Source organism: Xenopus tropicalis, chromosome 8 (assembly GCF_000004195.4).
Source record: "Xenopus tropicalis strain Nigerian chromosome 8, UCB_Xtro_10.0, whole genome shotgun sequence".
Lineage (NCBI taxonomy): Eukaryota > Metazoa > Chordata > Amphibia > Anura > Pipidae > Xenopus > Xenopus tropicalis.
In genome coordinates this window covers 73,913,800-73,932,034 of record NC_030684.2, presented here as the reverse complement: position 1 = coordinate 73,932,034, position 18,235 = coordinate 73,913,800, and the positions used below count along the sequence as shown (strand labels likewise).

Genomic DNA, 18,235 nt, shown 5'->3' with positions numbered 1-18,235 from the left:
TTCAGAGACATCTGCACCTATAACTATCTTACACATATAGTCCTAGCCATTGCAGTCATGTCAGTTACAGTATATCTGAACCCTTTAAAACAAGGGCACTCAAAGATGACCAGAACAGAAAGCTCTAGTAGAGCTGTGAGTAGCAATGTTTTCTGCTGGCCCCTTCCAGTGTTCCTCTTCCCAGATTATGGTAAATTTAAGATAATTAATGGCATAGCCAAGAGTGGGCTATACTGACCCGCAGGTGGAATCATGCAGAAAAAACTATCACAGCTGCTCTCTGGGTTTGCTTTGGTTAGCAAAGGAGGGATTCCTTCCTGCTTAAAATAATAAAGTTAATGTCTATAGGCCCTGGCACACAGTTGCTGCAACTATGAAGCTTAGTACTCACAGGCAAAAACGTTTGGTGAAGCTTAGGATGAGCTAGGTTCTCCTCTGCGTTCTCGTTCTGCGTAGGAGACCATTGCCTGGCATAATTAGGAGGGTTCTCCTAATTAGCAATTTTCATTGCAGAGTGACTTGTGGTCTAACCAGTCCCCCAGGTCTTCAGATGAGGTAAAGAAGTGAGTAGTACCTTCAGATATCACTTGCATTCTTGCCGGGTACATCATGGCATATTGGATGTTAACGGTCCGCATTCGTGGGTCTGCAGTCCATAAATTGAGCCCTTTGCTTCTGCATTTCAGAGGATAAGTCTTTGTATATTGAGATGGTATTGGCCTGGTATATGATGAAGATTTTATAATGGTCTTGTGCATTCAGAAGTGTAGAGATAATTGGTCTCGGCGGTGGTGCGCATCTGGTTTGGGAGTCTGCGCACCCTTTTGACCACAAATGATTGGGATAGATCTTTTTCCAGATCTTCCCAGGCAAACTTTCCCAGCTTAGTGGCAGCCTCTGAGGCTCATTTTTGTACTCTGTTTTGCCCTATTAGGTGTCTCTGTGGGAGTTGTACCCAATGGTCCTTCCACTTTATCTGCAGTGAGTGGGTCTGCAGGATAAAATCAGGGTGTTTTGGGAGTTCAGACACTGGAATAATAGGAAGGTGTTCATAAATGTGTAGGGCTATTCCTACAGAAGCCATCCATTTAGTTGAATGGTCTGATACTCTGGAGCAGTGATCCCCAATCAGTGGCTTGTGAGCAACATATTGCTTCCCCAACCCCTTGGATGTTACTCTCAGTGCCCCCAATAACTGGCAAGTTTTGGTTAAATAAAAACAAGATTTACTTCCAGATTCCTAGTGTGCATAGAGGCTGCCTAATAACCAATCTTAGCCCTTATTTGGCACCTCCATGAACTTGTATGATGCTTGTGTTGCTCTCCAAGTCTTTTTACATTTGACTGTGGCTCACAAGTAAGAAATATTGGGGCCCCCTGCCCTAGAGGATGAACCAATTTATGGTCACCTTTACTCTCATTCTATCACCTACATAGGAGTTTGTGAATTTCTCTCATTGCAGGGATATACCATTGCTACATGGAGTATGATACTCTGAACAAGCAAGGGGAAACAGTTGCAAATGTGGGTTTCACTTTTAACCTTGGCGTTTACTTCAGAGTGAAAGAAACCTGGCTGGCGATATGTAAGTCCATTATGTTATGTCACATACACCTTCTATCTAGAGGGATGATTTGTTCCCTTTACTGACTGAGCTCTTTCTATTTCATCAGTAATTGTCCTGGCTGTGATTGAAGCAATCCTTCTGTTAGTCTTGCTTTTCTTACGGAAGAGGATCCTCATAGCCATCGCACTGATTAAGGAAGCCAGCAAGTGAGTAGGGGATGTGGGGTACTGCATTTACCATCGGTAGCTAAGAAAGGGGCAAAGGACTAAAAATATAGCATGCGTATAATCAAATGTATTACAGTGATTGATAAGATGAGGCGTAATTATGGTAAAAGGATTGGTTAATACATGTGTACATGAAGATGTTTGATTCTCTTATTGTACTAAGTCCTCATGTATTATTGCAGTTTGTCATCATTTTTTTCTTTTTCATGTCTCCTCCATTCTTTCCACCCATATCTCTGTTGTACGTCTCATGTTGCTCCCGTTGATCACCCTGTCGATTTTGCCACTGCACTTCACAGAGCAATTGGGCACATAATGTCCTCTCTCTTCTATCCTCTTGTCACATTTGTGCTGCTCATTGTCTGTGTAGCGTACTGGGGAATGACCGCACTGTATCCTTTGCACGTCATGACAATTATCCAAGCAACGCTGGAAATAAAACTTGCAGATTACATCTAGTGCAACCTTTTTGTGTTGGTTACAAGTTGCTCTGTGGGCTCTGGTTAGTGCACTGAGGCTGAAAGGAGCATTTTTTTTTCTTTTGGAATGTTAAACTGCTGTGCTCTGTTATATTAATTAGTATTTGTAGAGTTAAGATAATAATATGTCATCTAGGAACTGCCCTGCAGGCTGGATCACTTGAGAGGGAAGAACCGATAAAAAAATAATTTCTTAATTTAGGAAGGCTTTATAAGCTTTCAGAAGTTATTGCTATTATTATACTTTATATAACACTGACACATTCCACAGCACTTTATAGAGATTGTTAATTATTCACATAATACTTCATGGTGAAACCAACTGAGTAGTATTTTTATTCGGCCGAACCCACGCTCCTGGCGGAACCGAACCTGAATCCTAAAAATCACGTGATGTTTTGTCACATAAACACGGAAGTTGACATTTTATTGCTGCATGCGCATCGCGTCGACATTTAAGCTTTCTGAAATCTAATTAGCAAATGCTGATTCGGTTCGGTATTCGGCCGAATCCTTTAGGAAGGATTCGGGAGTTTGGCTGAATCTGAAAAAGTGGATTTGGTGCTAATTTATACATGAGATTTCCAGGGAATATAATGTTTTACAAGTCTACCCACATAGTGTAGCTATGTAAACTAAACAAAAAACCCTTCACTTGCAAAATGACAAGCTGTGTTGATCTGTAATGTACGCTGACATTTTAAATGAACTGAGGTGTTAAATGGCAGACCAAGTTCCACATGCATTATTTGCAAATTGTCATTTTAGGCAGTGCATTTCCTTTCTTTCTTTCTGTTTTTTTCTTCCGAGCAGCCTTCTGCATAGCAACTCTGGGTTAATAAGGCTGTGCTCTGGGGGCATGATAGGAAATAAATCACACGCTGAGTGCAATCATAGCACATAGTGAATAGGAGCAAAGGTTCTCTGTCAGGGCAATACTTATGCGGTAGAAGCTACAGATTTTGGTTCCCTGACACAAAACAGATACCTCGCTACCTCTGGGGCTCCATTATATCGAATCTCAACAGTAAACACAAGTGTCCCAGGATGTGAAAATATTACAGGAAATGAAACTTGTAATCCCATGGTAAGTGTGAAAGTAAAGTGTTGGTTGGTTACTATAATGATATTTGGTTTACATGTGTCATATAGTCAATAACTATATAACTTAGAATAAGCACGCACTTACGTTTTTATGATGGAATTATTGTTCATACATTCCTATGTGCTATTCCCCATAGGGCTCTATAGCCCTTGAAGAATCTTGACCTGTTTAACAAGTTTCCCCATTCTGATCTATCTTCCTTCTTTGTTTGTATGTGTTTAGTTATGTGTAATAATAGGACTTGTTGTGTTGATTAAAGAACATCATTTTAATTTGTAATTTTTTTTATTTCTAGACATTTTCAAATGCCAGCACTTCTTGCAAAGAAGCTCGCTGTATTTTCTACAGATACAATAACGAAGGACTCTTCCAAACCAATCTCTTTAACCTGCAAATTTATAATGTAATCGGTTTCCTGTGGTGCATTAATTTTGTCATTGCTCTGGGACAGTGCGTCCTGGCTGGGACCTTTGCATCTTATTACTGGGCTTTCCACAAACCCAAAGATATCCCATTTTTCCCAGTGGCTGAATCCTTCATGCGTACCCTGCGGTAAGTGTATTGGTTGTTATATCATTACGTTTTGTATGTAATAATTAAGATTAAGGACTTCCTTGTAGCTGGTGAATTTACAAAATATATTAATGTTTCTTTAGACACCAAGGCAAAACACTACCACACATACTTACCATAAAATGCAGAAAAGCTTTCTCATTTGCCCTTGACTTTGTTGCAGCCTGTATCCCTGGGGCAGAGAAGGTCTCCAATACTGGAGCAGATAAATCTTTCTATGGCTATCACCAGACTATTGCTGGCTATAGGAAAGGTCACAATCTTAGGGACTTGTGGTACATTAACTCTTGTCCCTACTACACCCATAGATAAAGGATGAAAAGGTGCCCAAATTGTATTACATGTAGGAGGATGTTGACATGAATATTTTTCCTTCACCCTGAAAGTGGCAAGAGACTTTATTTTTATCGAGCCCCATGGCATATTTACTTTACTTCTTGATTTGTAACATGTATCATTGTATATCTTTGTCAATACTCTGTTCAAAATACTTTCACAGAATAAATTGTTAATCATCAAAGCTCACTCAGAGAGGCATTTGAGAGATGTAAATATCTAGCTACTTGTTTATTCGACTCATCACAAAACAGACATACTTTTTCATAATTAAAATGCTTGATAATTGGTCACTCTCTGAATAAGATTAGTAGTGCTGATCAATGTTCCCTCCAAGCCATGCACTTGTGGGCAGCCACACAGATTTTAAGGCCAGCACACAACAGTTCTGGTGAGCACAAACAATTTTGTTTGACAACCGGCCAGATTTATCAAAATTTGAGTTTAGCGCTAATGCATAAAAACTCATCCACGGTTTGTTCTTTCCTATGGCATTTTTAGAAGAATAATTATCATATGGTGAACTCTAACTTTCACCCACTGATAAATACGCATCTAAAAAATCCATAGGAATTAATAGAACGTGGGTGAGTTTTTGTGTATTAAGCTATAAACTCACATTTGGTAAATCTGTCCCTTGGTTATTTAGGGCTACCAATGAAATATTTTGTACACTCATTTCGACTGACTTGACTATGAGCACATGAAATATTTTGTTTTTGGCACACACAATGAAAAGAAATTAGAGGTAACATTAGTGGGGGTAGAGTTTCAGTTGGGGTAAAGTTTCAGTGGGGGTAGAGTTTCTTACAAAGAAAAAGTAGATGGATTTTCAGGTTGAACACACTATCCTCTATGGACTTAGTGGAAAACCTTCTCCATTGTTTTCTATTAAATGTATTTTCATGTTTACCATTGATGTGATTATATTCTGTATTTTGTGACAGAAGAGGTCACAATATTGAGCTAAATATAACTGATACATAGCCTGTGAATAGTTTCATCCATTACTTTTGAGCTTCTATGGACATTTTGCAAGTATCAAGTAATAGCTTTGTTACATTGTTTTCCACTGTTGACTTTGTAACACTTCTTTACTATTGTTGCGGTTTTTGTGCTGAGCTTCCTTAGCGACACTGGAGCTGTGATATATTGTTGCTGTGCATTTGAAAAGGCTGGCAAACCCAAGTCTTTTATTTTACTTTTCATTCTATATTTGTTTCCCACAAATGTTGGCACATGAACATCATGACCAGTTTTAGACTAGTTTGGTTTGTTGTGATGATTTAAATAATGTACCACATCTTGCCTGGAATTAATGCCTGTTACGGCCAGGACAGTAACCTCATTTAAATTTTATAAAGTTTATATTGTAATGTCACCCACTGTGACCTACAGCACTTATATTTGCTTATTTGTGTCTGTTAGTTACCCTCCCATATAGATTGTAAGCTCTACGGGGCAGGGACCTCTATCCTCTTGTATCTCTTGACTCTTAACTTATTGCAGTTGTATCTTGTATTTATTTGTGCTTATTGTAATACTTTGTATTTATCTATTTTAATACCTCTGTTTATATTACTGTATTCTACTGTACAGCGCTGCGTACATAAGTAGCGCTTTATAAATAAAGTTATACATACATACATAATTTGATTTACAACCACTGAGGCTGATGCCAGAAGGGACTAATTCCCAGACTGTGGATAAATGTAGGTCGCAATTCAGCCCCTATGCTGGCATCAGTCTTTCCTGCATGTACACCCGAAGCCATAGCATCACCTGGGTGCAGGTAAATAGAGTGGATTTAGGCTCCAAATGCACTAGTATGCATTTTGTAGCCGGAATTTGCCCTGTGTGTCTGCACCTGGGCCTAAACAATGGCTCCGGTTGCAGGTACAGGGAAAATCTGATGACAGAGTAGGGGCAAATTCTGTGGAGAATTATCTCCCTCTATTATCTCCCTACTATATTTACTCTCCTCTACAGTCTTCTGAACTTTAGTCTGAATGAATTAACCCTTTGGTGCCAGAGCTTATGTGCCTATTGCCTTTCCAAGACCAGACATGCCCCTGTTCTCTAGGAATTCTTTAATTTAATAATATGCAGTGGAGTAATATATGGGTTCTAATGGTAATGGCTGAGTTCTTAATTCCACTGCTGCAATCTTTCTGTTCCCTTTCATATCAGCCAGGAATTTATTGTGGAGGGAGAAGCTACCCTTTATTTAAATGGTGTTTTAATGTTACACTTAACATAACTTAACCTCAAGTGTCGGCACTTTCTAAATTCTTGACTGTAGTGTGGGGGGGGGGGGATAAAGGCCCTTCAGCTAATTGATCTGATTGATTTAAACCATCCATTTTCTCTTGTTGTTTTTCTTATGTATAATTATGCTTCTGTCCTATTAGGTATCATACTGGCTCTTTGGCATTTGGCGCTCTCATCCTCACCATTGTTCAGCTAATCCGAATAATACTGGAATACCTGGACCATAAACTTAAAGGTAATGAACAGACTGGTGGTATTGTGTCTGAAGGTTGATTATGACTCATTATTAATATTAATATAAAAGATATAGAATATATATTAGACTTTCATATAACTAATCCTCTCAGGGAGTGTTATTCCTTAACTGGTCAAACTGCTCACTAAAGTTACATACTACAAACAGACTTAATAGGGCCCTTATCTTCATTCAGATCCTCAACGGGCTGGCCTGCACTCCTCAGTCCTGAAGTCCTGTTTTAGTCCAAACAAGTACATATACTGTCTGGTTGTGATTTTGACACTGGCTTGGAGAATTTTCCTTCTGCAGAACACAATTATTATTATTTGTTGCTAGTCTCTTTTATTCTCTTCCTGGATCCTTCAGAAATATCCTCCTTAATTTGCTGTTGAGAGATTATGCAAATCCTTAACAAAGTTAATGATATTAAAATAGAAAACATATTTCACTTTATCCAACCATACAGTGCCTTGTGTATGTTATGTAGGGCTATAAATCAACTATTTCTGTTAGTGCTGTATGCCTAAGGGAAATAACACAGGGCCCTAGCTCAGTTTTTTTTTAAGGCTTACAGGCTGGACCATGACTAGCGTGTTCTCCTAATCTGTAGTGCTATTAAGGAATTGTAGAACCTCAGGGGCATAACAGTTAGAAACAGACCCTGCTGTTGATGAAGGTACCCAGGAATGAAGAAAATCCACTTGGGTTCTGATAAAACAAGTCTTCTATTGCAAGTTTTGGGTTGTTTTAAAAATATTACGACTAATTTCACCCCTTTCTATTAAACTAATAGTGATTTTAATTAAGAATAAAACCAATAGTAAAGTTTGTCTTAAACTATCATGGCAAAATGGTATCAAGGTAAAAATGCAAGCAGAAATCTAAATAACCGTTATTCCCTAGAGATATTTAATAAAAAATCTATTGCAAAAATATCTATATACAGGTATGGGTCCTCTTATAGATAAGGAGTCTTTACATAATTTGGATCTCCATACAATAATTATGCTAAAAAATAACTTAAATATTAAAGAGGACCTGTCACTCTAAGAAATAATTCAAAATTATTTTCTATTGTGTTTTTTAAGCAAAATAACCTTCACTTACACTAATAAGTAATATTAATCTTGTTTCCTTCAGTCTGGGAAATACACAATAACAGCAAGCAGGCAGGTGCCATTTTGTGGGCACTGTTATTAAGGCAAGCTTTGTATCACCCCAAAATCTTGTGTATGTGCCAGAATGGGGGGGGGGGGGGGGCTACTGAGTTAGATGGTTAGGAAGGAAGGGGAAAGTAAGAGCTGAATTGGAAGTTAAAGTACTTGTCTGCCTAAGGCATAGAGGCGGGGCAGGCAATATATGATTGGCAGCTGAGATTTTCAAATGCCTTTTATAATGGGTTTGGATGTGTTAATATAGCAATGAATTTGGGTTTCTTGTTTAACTTGAAAAGTACTTTTATTATACAGCTTTTTTGTCTGGGTGATAGGTCCAATTTGAATAAACCCAATATGATTTTTTGCCACCAATAATGGTTAATTATAGCTTAGCTCAGATCAAATACAAGGTACTGCTTTATTATTACAGAGAAATAGGAAACACTTTTTTAAAAATAATTGAATGTCTATGGGAGATTGCCTTCCCATAATATGTCGTTTTCTAGATAATGGGTTTCCAGACAAGGGATCCTAAACCTGTATGTACAGAGTAAGAGATATTTGCATTTTTGTCTTCATATTAGGGGCCCAGAATCCTTGTACACGTTTCCTACTTTGCTGCCTGAAATGCTGCTTCTGGTGCTTGGAAAAATTCATCAAATTCCTAAATCGCAATGCATATATTATGGTAAGCTATCTAATGTCCTTATTTAATTCTTACCTGTCTATGCTTCTCTGCAGATCATACAAAGTACAGTAATATTTTTTGCAACAAGACCACTATTTATAAATCAAATGGTAAATACCTACAAAGATGAGCCACAGAGAAATATTAGCAATAGGGTGCAGCTGTAGTTGCCAAAAATATTTTAGTCTTGCATACACTGGCGTATAGATGCAAAATGCTAGGATTTAATTTTGTCGGTTTTGGGCAGTAGTGCAGAAAATATAGAATTTGAGATTTAAAAGAGAGGTAGCTTATCTTTATTAGGGGTGATGAGTGCCTTCCTTTAATATTGGGTTTGGTTGCTTTAGAGAAAAGGCACCTTTCAAGTCATATAATTAATATATGTTAGGTTATTCTAAGGCTATTTCATGGGAACATTTTATTCCTAAAGCAGTGCAAAAAGGCTTATCCATCCTAAGGCCATTGAAGTTTGGATATTTTTATGCTGTGGAGGTGTAATTGCTAAATCTGTGGGTCCATTTAAGAAGTTATTGGCAGCTAGTAATATCTGTTATTGCTCCAGGGCTAAAGGGGCTAAATATACACTGGATTTTGTTTGTTTTTTGTAAGGGATCGCTTAACGGACTTTTGTCTTTTTAGACTCTTTTGAGCAGCTCTCTTTACTTCTTTACCAATCAGTATATGTATATAATGTGTATATATACACATTCTATTGTACTAATGTCAGTTATGTAGTCTGGTAAATAATGAAAGCATGGAAAAATTAGGGACCGATTTACAAACTGTTGCTCATCTGCTATGTTAATATGTATATTTTTGTAACATCTTCTCACTCTCTCACAGATTGCTGTTTATGGGAAAAATTTCTGCGTTTCTGCTAAAAATGCTTTTAAGCTTCTAATGCGAAACATTGTAAGGTAATGAACTGTCCCAATATAATTTGTGCAGCGTAGCTGTTAGCGACACTGCTTACCATGCTTACAGTACTAGTGTCTATTCTGTGCATTTTGCTCTACACCCTCTGTTTGGGCACAAAAATATTATCTGTGTATTTAAATAGTCACAGAATTGTATTATAGCTATAAAACTATTATTATTATTAGGCTAAGTGCAGCATATTGTGAACACACTTGTTTTTCTATCTGCAGGGTGGTTGTCCTGGATAAAGTCACTGATTTGCTCATATTCTTTGGGAAGCTTATCGTTGTTGGAGGAGTAGGTAAGAAAATGGGAATTAACAAAATGTATTTTTCTCAGGAGGGTGTGCATCCCCACCCCATTACCTTATTACATTTTCTAGGCCCCCGTATGTTCTCAGCTCTATCATTTTTTAAACAAAGACTTTTACATTTGTATATTGTACCTATTTTTTAACCCTGACTTCTTTTTAGTCGCTTTAACCATATCAGTGTTGGTAATTTTATCTATGAGTCTATGAAGTGTCAGAGCCAAGAAGACAGTTGACCATCATATTTTTTAGGCTACCTTCATCTACAGCAGTGGTTCTCAACCTTCCTAATGCCGCGACCCATAAAAACAGTTCCTCACGTTGTGGTGACCCCCAACTATAAAATGATCCCTAAGACCATCGGAAATATGTGTTTTCCAATGGTCATAGGCGACCCCTGTGAAAGGGTTGTTCGACCCCCAAAGGGGTCCCGACCCACAGGTTGAGAACCACTGATCTACAGTCTACCCCCAAGAGAAGCCACCAGCTATATGATCAGTGTATTGCTAAAGAAAGTGGTATTACTTTTAGCAATTTTTATTTATTGACTGTGTTAAAGATGTCAAAATATAGGATGGGGCTAAAACATAGTACAATATTTAACATTTAAAAGAGAAGTAAACCTTTTACAGTTTTCTTTGTGCGACAGTAGCCATTGCCCCCTCAAATTTTCCTTCATTAATATAGCTCCAACATACCAACATATTCCCCTTTGCTTTACAGAAATTATATCCAGAGGAGCTTACAGTCTAAGGTCCCTATCACATTCATACACACATTATGGTCAGTTTAATCAGGAGCCAATTAACCTGACTGTATTGACTGTGTTTTTGAAATGTGGGAGGAAACTAGACCGGATTACAAATGATAATTTTAAAGATTTCTACTATAAATCTGGTTTTAACCATAAAACTTTAACATTCTGTTACATTAGGTTTTCTTACCTTTTTGCCTTTTTAAATTTCAATTTCAACATGGCCTTTCCTCTCAGCTCACTGGTTCCCTTACCTCTTTTACTTTTCAAGTTTGCGTTGGTTTTCACCTCCCTTAATTATATTCTTTTCACTTTTGTGCCCTAAAACTAAATTTGTTTCATTAGGTGTATTGGCATTCTTCTTTTTCTCTGGCCGGATTCCAATTCCAAATCCTGCATTTCAGTCCCCAGCGTTAAACTATTACTGGATTCCTATTCTTGTAAGTAGAGTAAGGGCGCCTCTACATGGGCACTTTTTGTATTGTGGTGGCTGGAGATGAAATTCAGGGCTCATTCTTGCTTACACTGCTAATTAAATGTATTTTTATTGCAGACAGTGGTTATTGGGTCATACATGATTTCTCATGGTTTCTTTAGCGTTTACAACATGTGTGTGGACACCCTGTTCCTATGTTTCTGTGAGTATTACATAATAAAAGATTCTTGGCAGGCTTACTGAGATATCATAACAGCATAGTTTCTACATTCTGTGTGTGTGTATGTTGTGGGGGGTTCACCAAACTCCAGTCATGTTCTCTCATAATTTAGAAAATTGTCCCACAAAATTGAAAATTCAACTCATAGTTCACGCACCCACACAAACACGACACAGAAACTGGAGGGGGTGGGGAATCTGCAGCTCTATATCTGTACCATAACAAAATTATGCCTCATTAACCTAGCTGGCCACTTTAATAAATGCTATTGAGTAACTATTAGCACTGGGACCCAGGTGCAGGCTGAGCAATTTTACGCCCCAGATTCCTATCAGTGAGAGAGTCCAGAGGGCCCCCGAGGGGGCGCGGGAGTGCGCCCCTGGTTGTTCTGCCCCTGGCTGTTGTCGTAAATACCATCCAAGTGCCAACTAAGCTGTAACATATTCTCACAGCTGCACCCTCCCACCAATAAAAAATGTAAATCTGTACCAGCTGTTAGCAGTCTGTAACCAATCAGTGACTTGAAAGGGGGCCATATGGGACATAACTGTTCAGTTAGTTTGCTTTTGAATCAGACCTGCGTGTTCGCAAACTGAACAGTTATGTCCCATGTGGACTCCTCTAAAGTCACTGACTAAGAGGTTAGAGAGCTGAAAGCAGGAAGTAGTGTTTTGGCTATTATGTTAGACATCTGACCACTCCAGCCTTTATAGATTACATTTTTGGCCAACCAACTATATTGAAAACATTGCCATGAGCAACTGCACTGATGCATTTTCATACCAACGTTAATGAATGTAGTACCACCTGGATAATTCAGTGGCATCTCAAGTGCAGCCTAGCAAAAAACTGATGATCTTTCCACGACACCTTTTCCTACTTCCCCCTTTGAAAACCAATATTGATAGCATACTCACTAACCCTGTTGAATCAGCTTAGCTTTACTACTGAAAAAGCAAAAAAGTTTTTTCCTTCACGATATTGGCAAGATCCATCCCACTCTGTCTCAAGCTATTATTAAAATTCACTTCCATGCATGCATACTACTATCAGCTGTTATAATCATCCTTTTTCGGGCTCCCTGTAAAGCATAGGAAAACTTACAAAATATGTAAACCCTTCCCCCCTGCACAAATTAAATTTCTTCCACTGTGTTTTCCATTCATGTCCTCCATTCATCTTTGCTATTATCTTTTTACAACAAATTCCTCCACTTAACTCTAGAATTCCATTCCTAAATTCCCCCCTAAGGAAACCTTCCTCAGCATCAAAACTATATTCAAATTCTATTTGTCAGAGCAGTAGCAGAGTATATGCAAACATCGACGTTTCAGTCACATTTTTGGACCTTTCTCAAAAAGATCCCAAAACGTGACCAAAACGTAGATTTTTGCACATTAAAAAATTATTTTGTTTTTTTAAACAAGTCCTGAGTGCAGAGTCCTCTGTTTCCTTTAAACTCTCTGGCACCCAGACATTCTACAATTTTGTGGTGTGTGCCCTCCCTCCATATATTATGTGTATATATACTGTATATATGTGTGTGTGTGTGTGTATATATATATATATATAATATATTATGAATTCAGACACTTTTTCCAAGTGCAGTTGGTCACAGCAAACAATTGGCAGGTAGCATTTACAGGCCATCTGTTTAAATGCAAACATTGTATTGGTTGCTAAAGGTAAAGTACCCAGGCATACTTAATGCCTTTTATTTCATAGACAAAATGTGGCTCAAATATTAGCATTTCAGCCTTTCTAGATGTTATTGCCCCACAGCAAATCCAAGTTGTCTTGTTCTAGATATATTGGAATTGCTCAATAATTAGGGCCTTACTCTACACTCCTGGGTCCCCATGCAACCTCAGGGTCTGCTTCCTCTAGTTGCACCCCTGCTGTCTCTGCATTTCTGCCTCTCTGTACTTTTTATTCTTTTAGAGCTTTGCATGGGCAGTCACCCCCAAGTCACTGTCTGAGCTTCAGCTGCTGAAAATGCTAGGCTGTCTTTTTCATTTAGAAATGTGAAAAAAACAAAAACTTGAAAATTCGAAATTGCATTCATATGTTGGTCAGTATGTTAATATTCTGGGTGCAAGGGAATCCATTACTAGATTTTCCTTATTAATGTAAACTATTGTGTCCTTTTTCAGTGGAAGATTTAGAGCGTAATGATGGGTCACCAGAGAAGCCATATTACATGTCAAAATCCCTCATGTCTATTTTAAACAAGAAAAATCGCCCACCCAAGTCTGAGGAGAAGACAAAGAAAAAGTAACCTTGTTACCTCCATTATCATTTCATGATTATTTCCGTTCCTAATGAAAGAGAAATGTCCTGAATGGACTTCATTTCCTGGATGTCTGTGTTTGCTGTCTGCATATAGATTTCAGTACTTGTCACCAGTGCCAGGTGACCAGTTGGTTTACAATTTATGTAAACTTCCCTCTAAATGTAAAAAACCTCACGCAGTGCGAGAGAGATGGATACACTTTTTATGACCTCATTTCCTGTGAGAAAGCATTAGGGTAGGCAATATGAATTCTACTATCCTGCTATGCTATACAGAATATTAACTTCCAATAGAGTATTTAAAGAGGATGACAATAATTTATTACAGAATCATTTAAAGAAAAAAAAAAATTCTTTGTATTGATTTCCCAACAGCCATTTTGTGCCTTGGAGATTTTTAACGTAATTGTTTTTTTTATCTCTATTCTGTTACACTTCCTTTAGTTTTTACAGTTATCACTTTCATTTTCTTCCTGTGGAATATTATCTGGTTTCCATAGAACCATTTAACCACTTTCTTGCCACAGAATGTAGAATCTACAGTGCCGGCTGTGAAGGACCTGACATGTAGCTGCTCACACTGCCTTTCTAGCTCACCTTAAAAATTAAGCCAGTGGATTTAACCCTTCCTTATGATCTGAAGGAATTTGTGATACTGGGATAATGGAACAACATTTGTCAGCATGAAAAGGCATCTTGAAAAATAGCCAAATATGGAGGAGTTTCTTATAGCCATAACTATGATTAATTGCACTTTAATGTGTAGATATTGTGTACATTTTTATATAGATATCTGCTATTTTGTATCTGCTAATATTCACTTTCATACTTGAAATAATAAATCAACCTGAATGCTTAATAAAGGTCTTATTATTAAAGTGTATATACTGTATATTTGTATGCCTAGATACACAGCTAAAATAAACCCCATCATCCTTTGATAGTTTAGTAAATATTTTCATTGCTTTATGTGTGTGTATATATATATATATATATATATATATATATATATATATATATATATATATACCTGCACTATGCTATGGCGTCCTATCCTGTGTCTGCACTGCCCTGGGTGCAGACACATGGAGTGGATTTCAGTGACAATGGATACTTTCACATTTTCACACTGAAATTAGCTTATATTGCACCCAGGCCGACGCAGTGCCGTTTAATGCAGAGACAAGCCGTTTGGCTGTTGAAATGCAGGCCAAGACACAGCTACATGTGGCAGTAGCCCAACAGTCATTATTTTAGAAAAGGCATTCACATGAAGAGAGTCAAAGATCGATGGGGGGGGGAAGGAAGGAAGGGAGAAATTATAGGGGCCCAAGGGAAAGTATAAACCATGCAGAACAATGTGAGAAGTAAATCAATCACTAGAGACTGAATACCCAGTATTTTAAAAGGAAGAATAATTTATCAAAAAGAATAGAAGAAAAAGAAAGGGATGAGTACATATGAAAAGCACTGTTTCATATAAATTATCTTTTTTACTGCATAATCCCAAATTAAAGAACTGCCATTTTAAGCACTAAGCTCCACCCTTTGACTGTTAAGAGGCACTGTGCTCACACACACACACACCTGCTAAGTTTCATCAGCCAATGAATAGAGAGAGTTCTGTCTTTGCTTACTCCTTCCTCCTGTTAGTTAGAGCTGCAGTATTTCCTGTCAGGTGATCTCAGAGGGAGCACACAGCCCATCACTAAATGGTGGATCAAGGGAATAGATGTAAAAGGGCAATATTTACTGATAAATTTATGGTATAATTCACAAAAACAGCAAATTTATTAAACTCATTAAAGTCAAAGGCATATTTTTCACACTACATTGAAGTCTATGGGTGTTTTTTCTTGGCAAAACATTTCGCCCACCAACATATTCTGCAACACTGTATATTAGAAGAGTTAATCCTTTTTTGTTTTTTACTGAACACACAAAAATATGTTAGAAGGCTGTGATTTTACGAAGGAGGGAAATGTGACAGAAACAACTAATAATGCAGAATCTAGAAAGTGAAGGAGGAGGCTCTAACTAGGACAAAAGGGCAGATACAAAGAGATTAAATGCCCAAAATGCCATGATTTTCAAATTTCTTAAAGGGTTTCTTTCCTGATTTTTATAGTGTACTTTTTATTTCTAAATTACACTGTTTACATAGCAAATAATTGTACCATTTAAAAAAAAAAAAAAAAAAAAAAAAATATATATATATGTTTCGTTTTTAAAAAACAGATAATAGTGCTTTTTCAGCAGAATTGTGCACTGCAAACTGATGCATCTTAAAACACACAAAAAAAACATTTTTTCCCCCATGACAGTATTTAAGTTATCTTATTTTTATAGTCAGTGTTTATAATGTGCAGATAATTGCTGGTTGATAGCAGTAAGCTGATAATGTTACTGTATGCATAACCCAGTATACCAGAATGTTTACTCCTCATTAAGCATAGAGAATTTTCATTGCAAAAAAGGTAATGTGGGGAGAAAGAAAAGTAATGTGCTGGAATGGAAAGCCATTTAACCTTAGCAAGTAGCTTATTATTCTTAAGTAAGCCATTTCTCAATGCAGTTTTTAAAGATTGTGTGATTTGTGGGCCACTTGAGATTATTTACTGCTGGGACAGAATATACAATAAATCCACCTTTGGGAATCCAGCGACTGAAGTCCAAAGGTATTCTGGTACACCTATGCAATAGAAGGAATTAGAAGAATGGTGAGCAAACGGAAAAAACTTGGAAAGTTACTTAGCTTATAAAAAGTTCTATGAATGCGATACTGCACCATTTGCTTCTGTGAATAATGGTGGGGAGTGTACAATATATATGGGGCAGGGGCTGCATGGAAATCAAAGAGTTAGCATATGAAGAATATTAGGAAACACAGAAAGAAGCCAAAAGAAGTTAATAGAAAATAGCATGAAAGCTAAAATAAAAGATACAAATAAATTATACATGGATAGAAACCGCAATAGAAAAAAGGTCCCAGAGGAGAAATTAGGGGTAGGCAGAAGAGACAGGAGCCTTGGGTGCATTATCAGATGTTTAATTGCGGTCTGTGCCTTTTGCTATAACAAGCCTCCTCCATCATCCCCAAACGTACAGGCAGACCAGTCCTCTATCTGGTAAACAAATTATATGCACCCCTGTGTGGGAAGAGATTGCTTCACTTAAATTTGTAAAGGAGTAATCTTTTCTGAGTGAAGTAAGAGTTTGAAACCTGGCTGCATGTGTGTTAAGCAAGCTTGGCAAGCTATATATGTATAGCTATGTAACTGAAAACAATAAAAAAAATATGTAAATTGCAAATGTGCATGGCATACATAGATACTTCTGAACAGAATACTATTTTGCCTTGGGGAAACCATGATGCTGACAGATAAAGAACTAATCTAGTTGCACAGGGAGATGCTATTATTCATATCCCTAAATTAGAAAAAATAAATACATATCTGTGAAACATGTTTTATTAAACATCCACAGTTTGGGGTTGTAGCTGTCCTTTTTTAAAGAGTGATATGGGCTAGTTATTAGGGAGTGTGTTAGCATTTGGAAAGTCATTATATTGTCCCTGAGGTGTTAATTATGTGCTGGGGGCTGCTGTGCTATCCGCAAGGGAAGTAGTAACTTCCGGTGCATTTCTTTGTTTATTGAGCCCCTTACGCCACACAGAAGGTTTTGGGGGGGGGGGGGGGGTCTACACCTCCCTTCGTCAGGTACCTGATGTATAATGAATAAGCCCTAATGTCCAAATCTCTGTGGGTAAACAGAAATGAGCAAAATAATTATATTAGTATTTAAAATGTAAACACCCTATTTTTCTCTTCATCACAAATGTCTTTAGATGCTTGGCTTTGGAGCATGTTTCAAGAAATGCATGGGAAGGGGGGAATATTTAATTTCCATTAAAACTAAGATGTCTGCTCCATCCCAATAACTGATCTCAATGTGTAAAATAGTCTTAGGAGTTGATTACCCTGTATAACACTGCACCTTTGTGGTTAGTTTGCTAACTGCAGATTCTATCCATTCACACTTGGAGTCTTGCATGAGCTGTGTGTTACAGCTAACCAATACCCTAACTGCAGCGTATGCTTTAACTTTAATCATCTGGTTCAAATGTGCAATGTTACCTGTCAGGAGCTAACAATGTTGTTAGCAGATATGCAATGATTACTATTGTTTGGACTATTATTTTGGTGTTCACATCATAGAATTGTTGATTTTAGTTTTCTCTAATGCTTTATTAAGACCCAGAATTCATTTACACCTAGCCACTCACAACTTTGCCTAGATGTTCTTAGGGCTCTTATACACACAAGGTTTTTGTGCAGGTTTGAGCCTGCATAACACACATACATTAACTGAACTTATGTTATTCTGCCTGGTTGTACTCATGAGCATTCGGACCTGCATTTTATTGCATTCATGTTTCACTGCAATAAGGTTTTTCCTGTGATAATGTGACATGCAAGGATTAAATCTAAAATTACATAAATGAAGAAAGCAGTCAAGCTGTAAAAGCACATAGATTCAGTTTAATTTATGAAATTGTTAAATCCAGCTGCTCCCATTGCTACCCTAAGCACTTTACCAATTTCTGGGTTTTGCCCCTCCACAGCCAGGAATAGTACCATGCTAGCAAGAGACTTATGACTAA

The 18,235-nt window shown here is 37.5% G+C and overlaps 1 protein-coding gene across 1 annotated transcript in view; it reads left to right on the top strand.

Annotated features, from left to right (window-relative positions):
- slc44a4 (solute carrier family 44 member 4) overlaps window positions 1-14,455 on the top strand; it is a 38,998-nt gene extending 24,543 nt beyond the window's left edge. Inside the window, exons 11-22 of the mRNA XM_018096817.2 lie at window positions 1,464-1,586; window positions 1,675-1,774; window positions 2,095-2,187; window positions 3,259-3,361; window positions 3,675-3,931; window positions 6,700-6,794; window positions 8,539-8,642; window positions 9,486-9,559; window positions 9,791-9,861; window positions 10,970-11,064; window positions 11,178-11,262; window positions 13,434-14,455. Of these exons, the coding sequence (XP_017952306.1) occupies window positions 1,464-1,586; window positions 1,675-1,774; window positions 2,095-2,187; window positions 3,259-3,361; window positions 3,675-3,931; window positions 6,700-6,794; window positions 8,539-8,642; window positions 9,486-9,559; window positions 9,791-9,861; window positions 10,970-11,064; window positions 11,178-11,262; window positions 13,434-13,558 (1,325 nt within the window). The 3' untranslated portion in view covers window positions 13,559-14,455. The remainder of the gene's footprint in view (window positions 1-1,463; window positions 1,587-1,674; window positions 1,775-2,094; window positions 2,188-3,258; window positions 3,362-3,674; window positions 3,932-6,699; window positions 6,795-8,538; window positions 8,643-9,485; window positions 9,560-9,790; window positions 9,862-10,969; window positions 11,065-11,177; window positions 11,263-13,433) is intronic.
- Window positions 14,456-18,235: the final 3,780 nt, after the last annotated feature.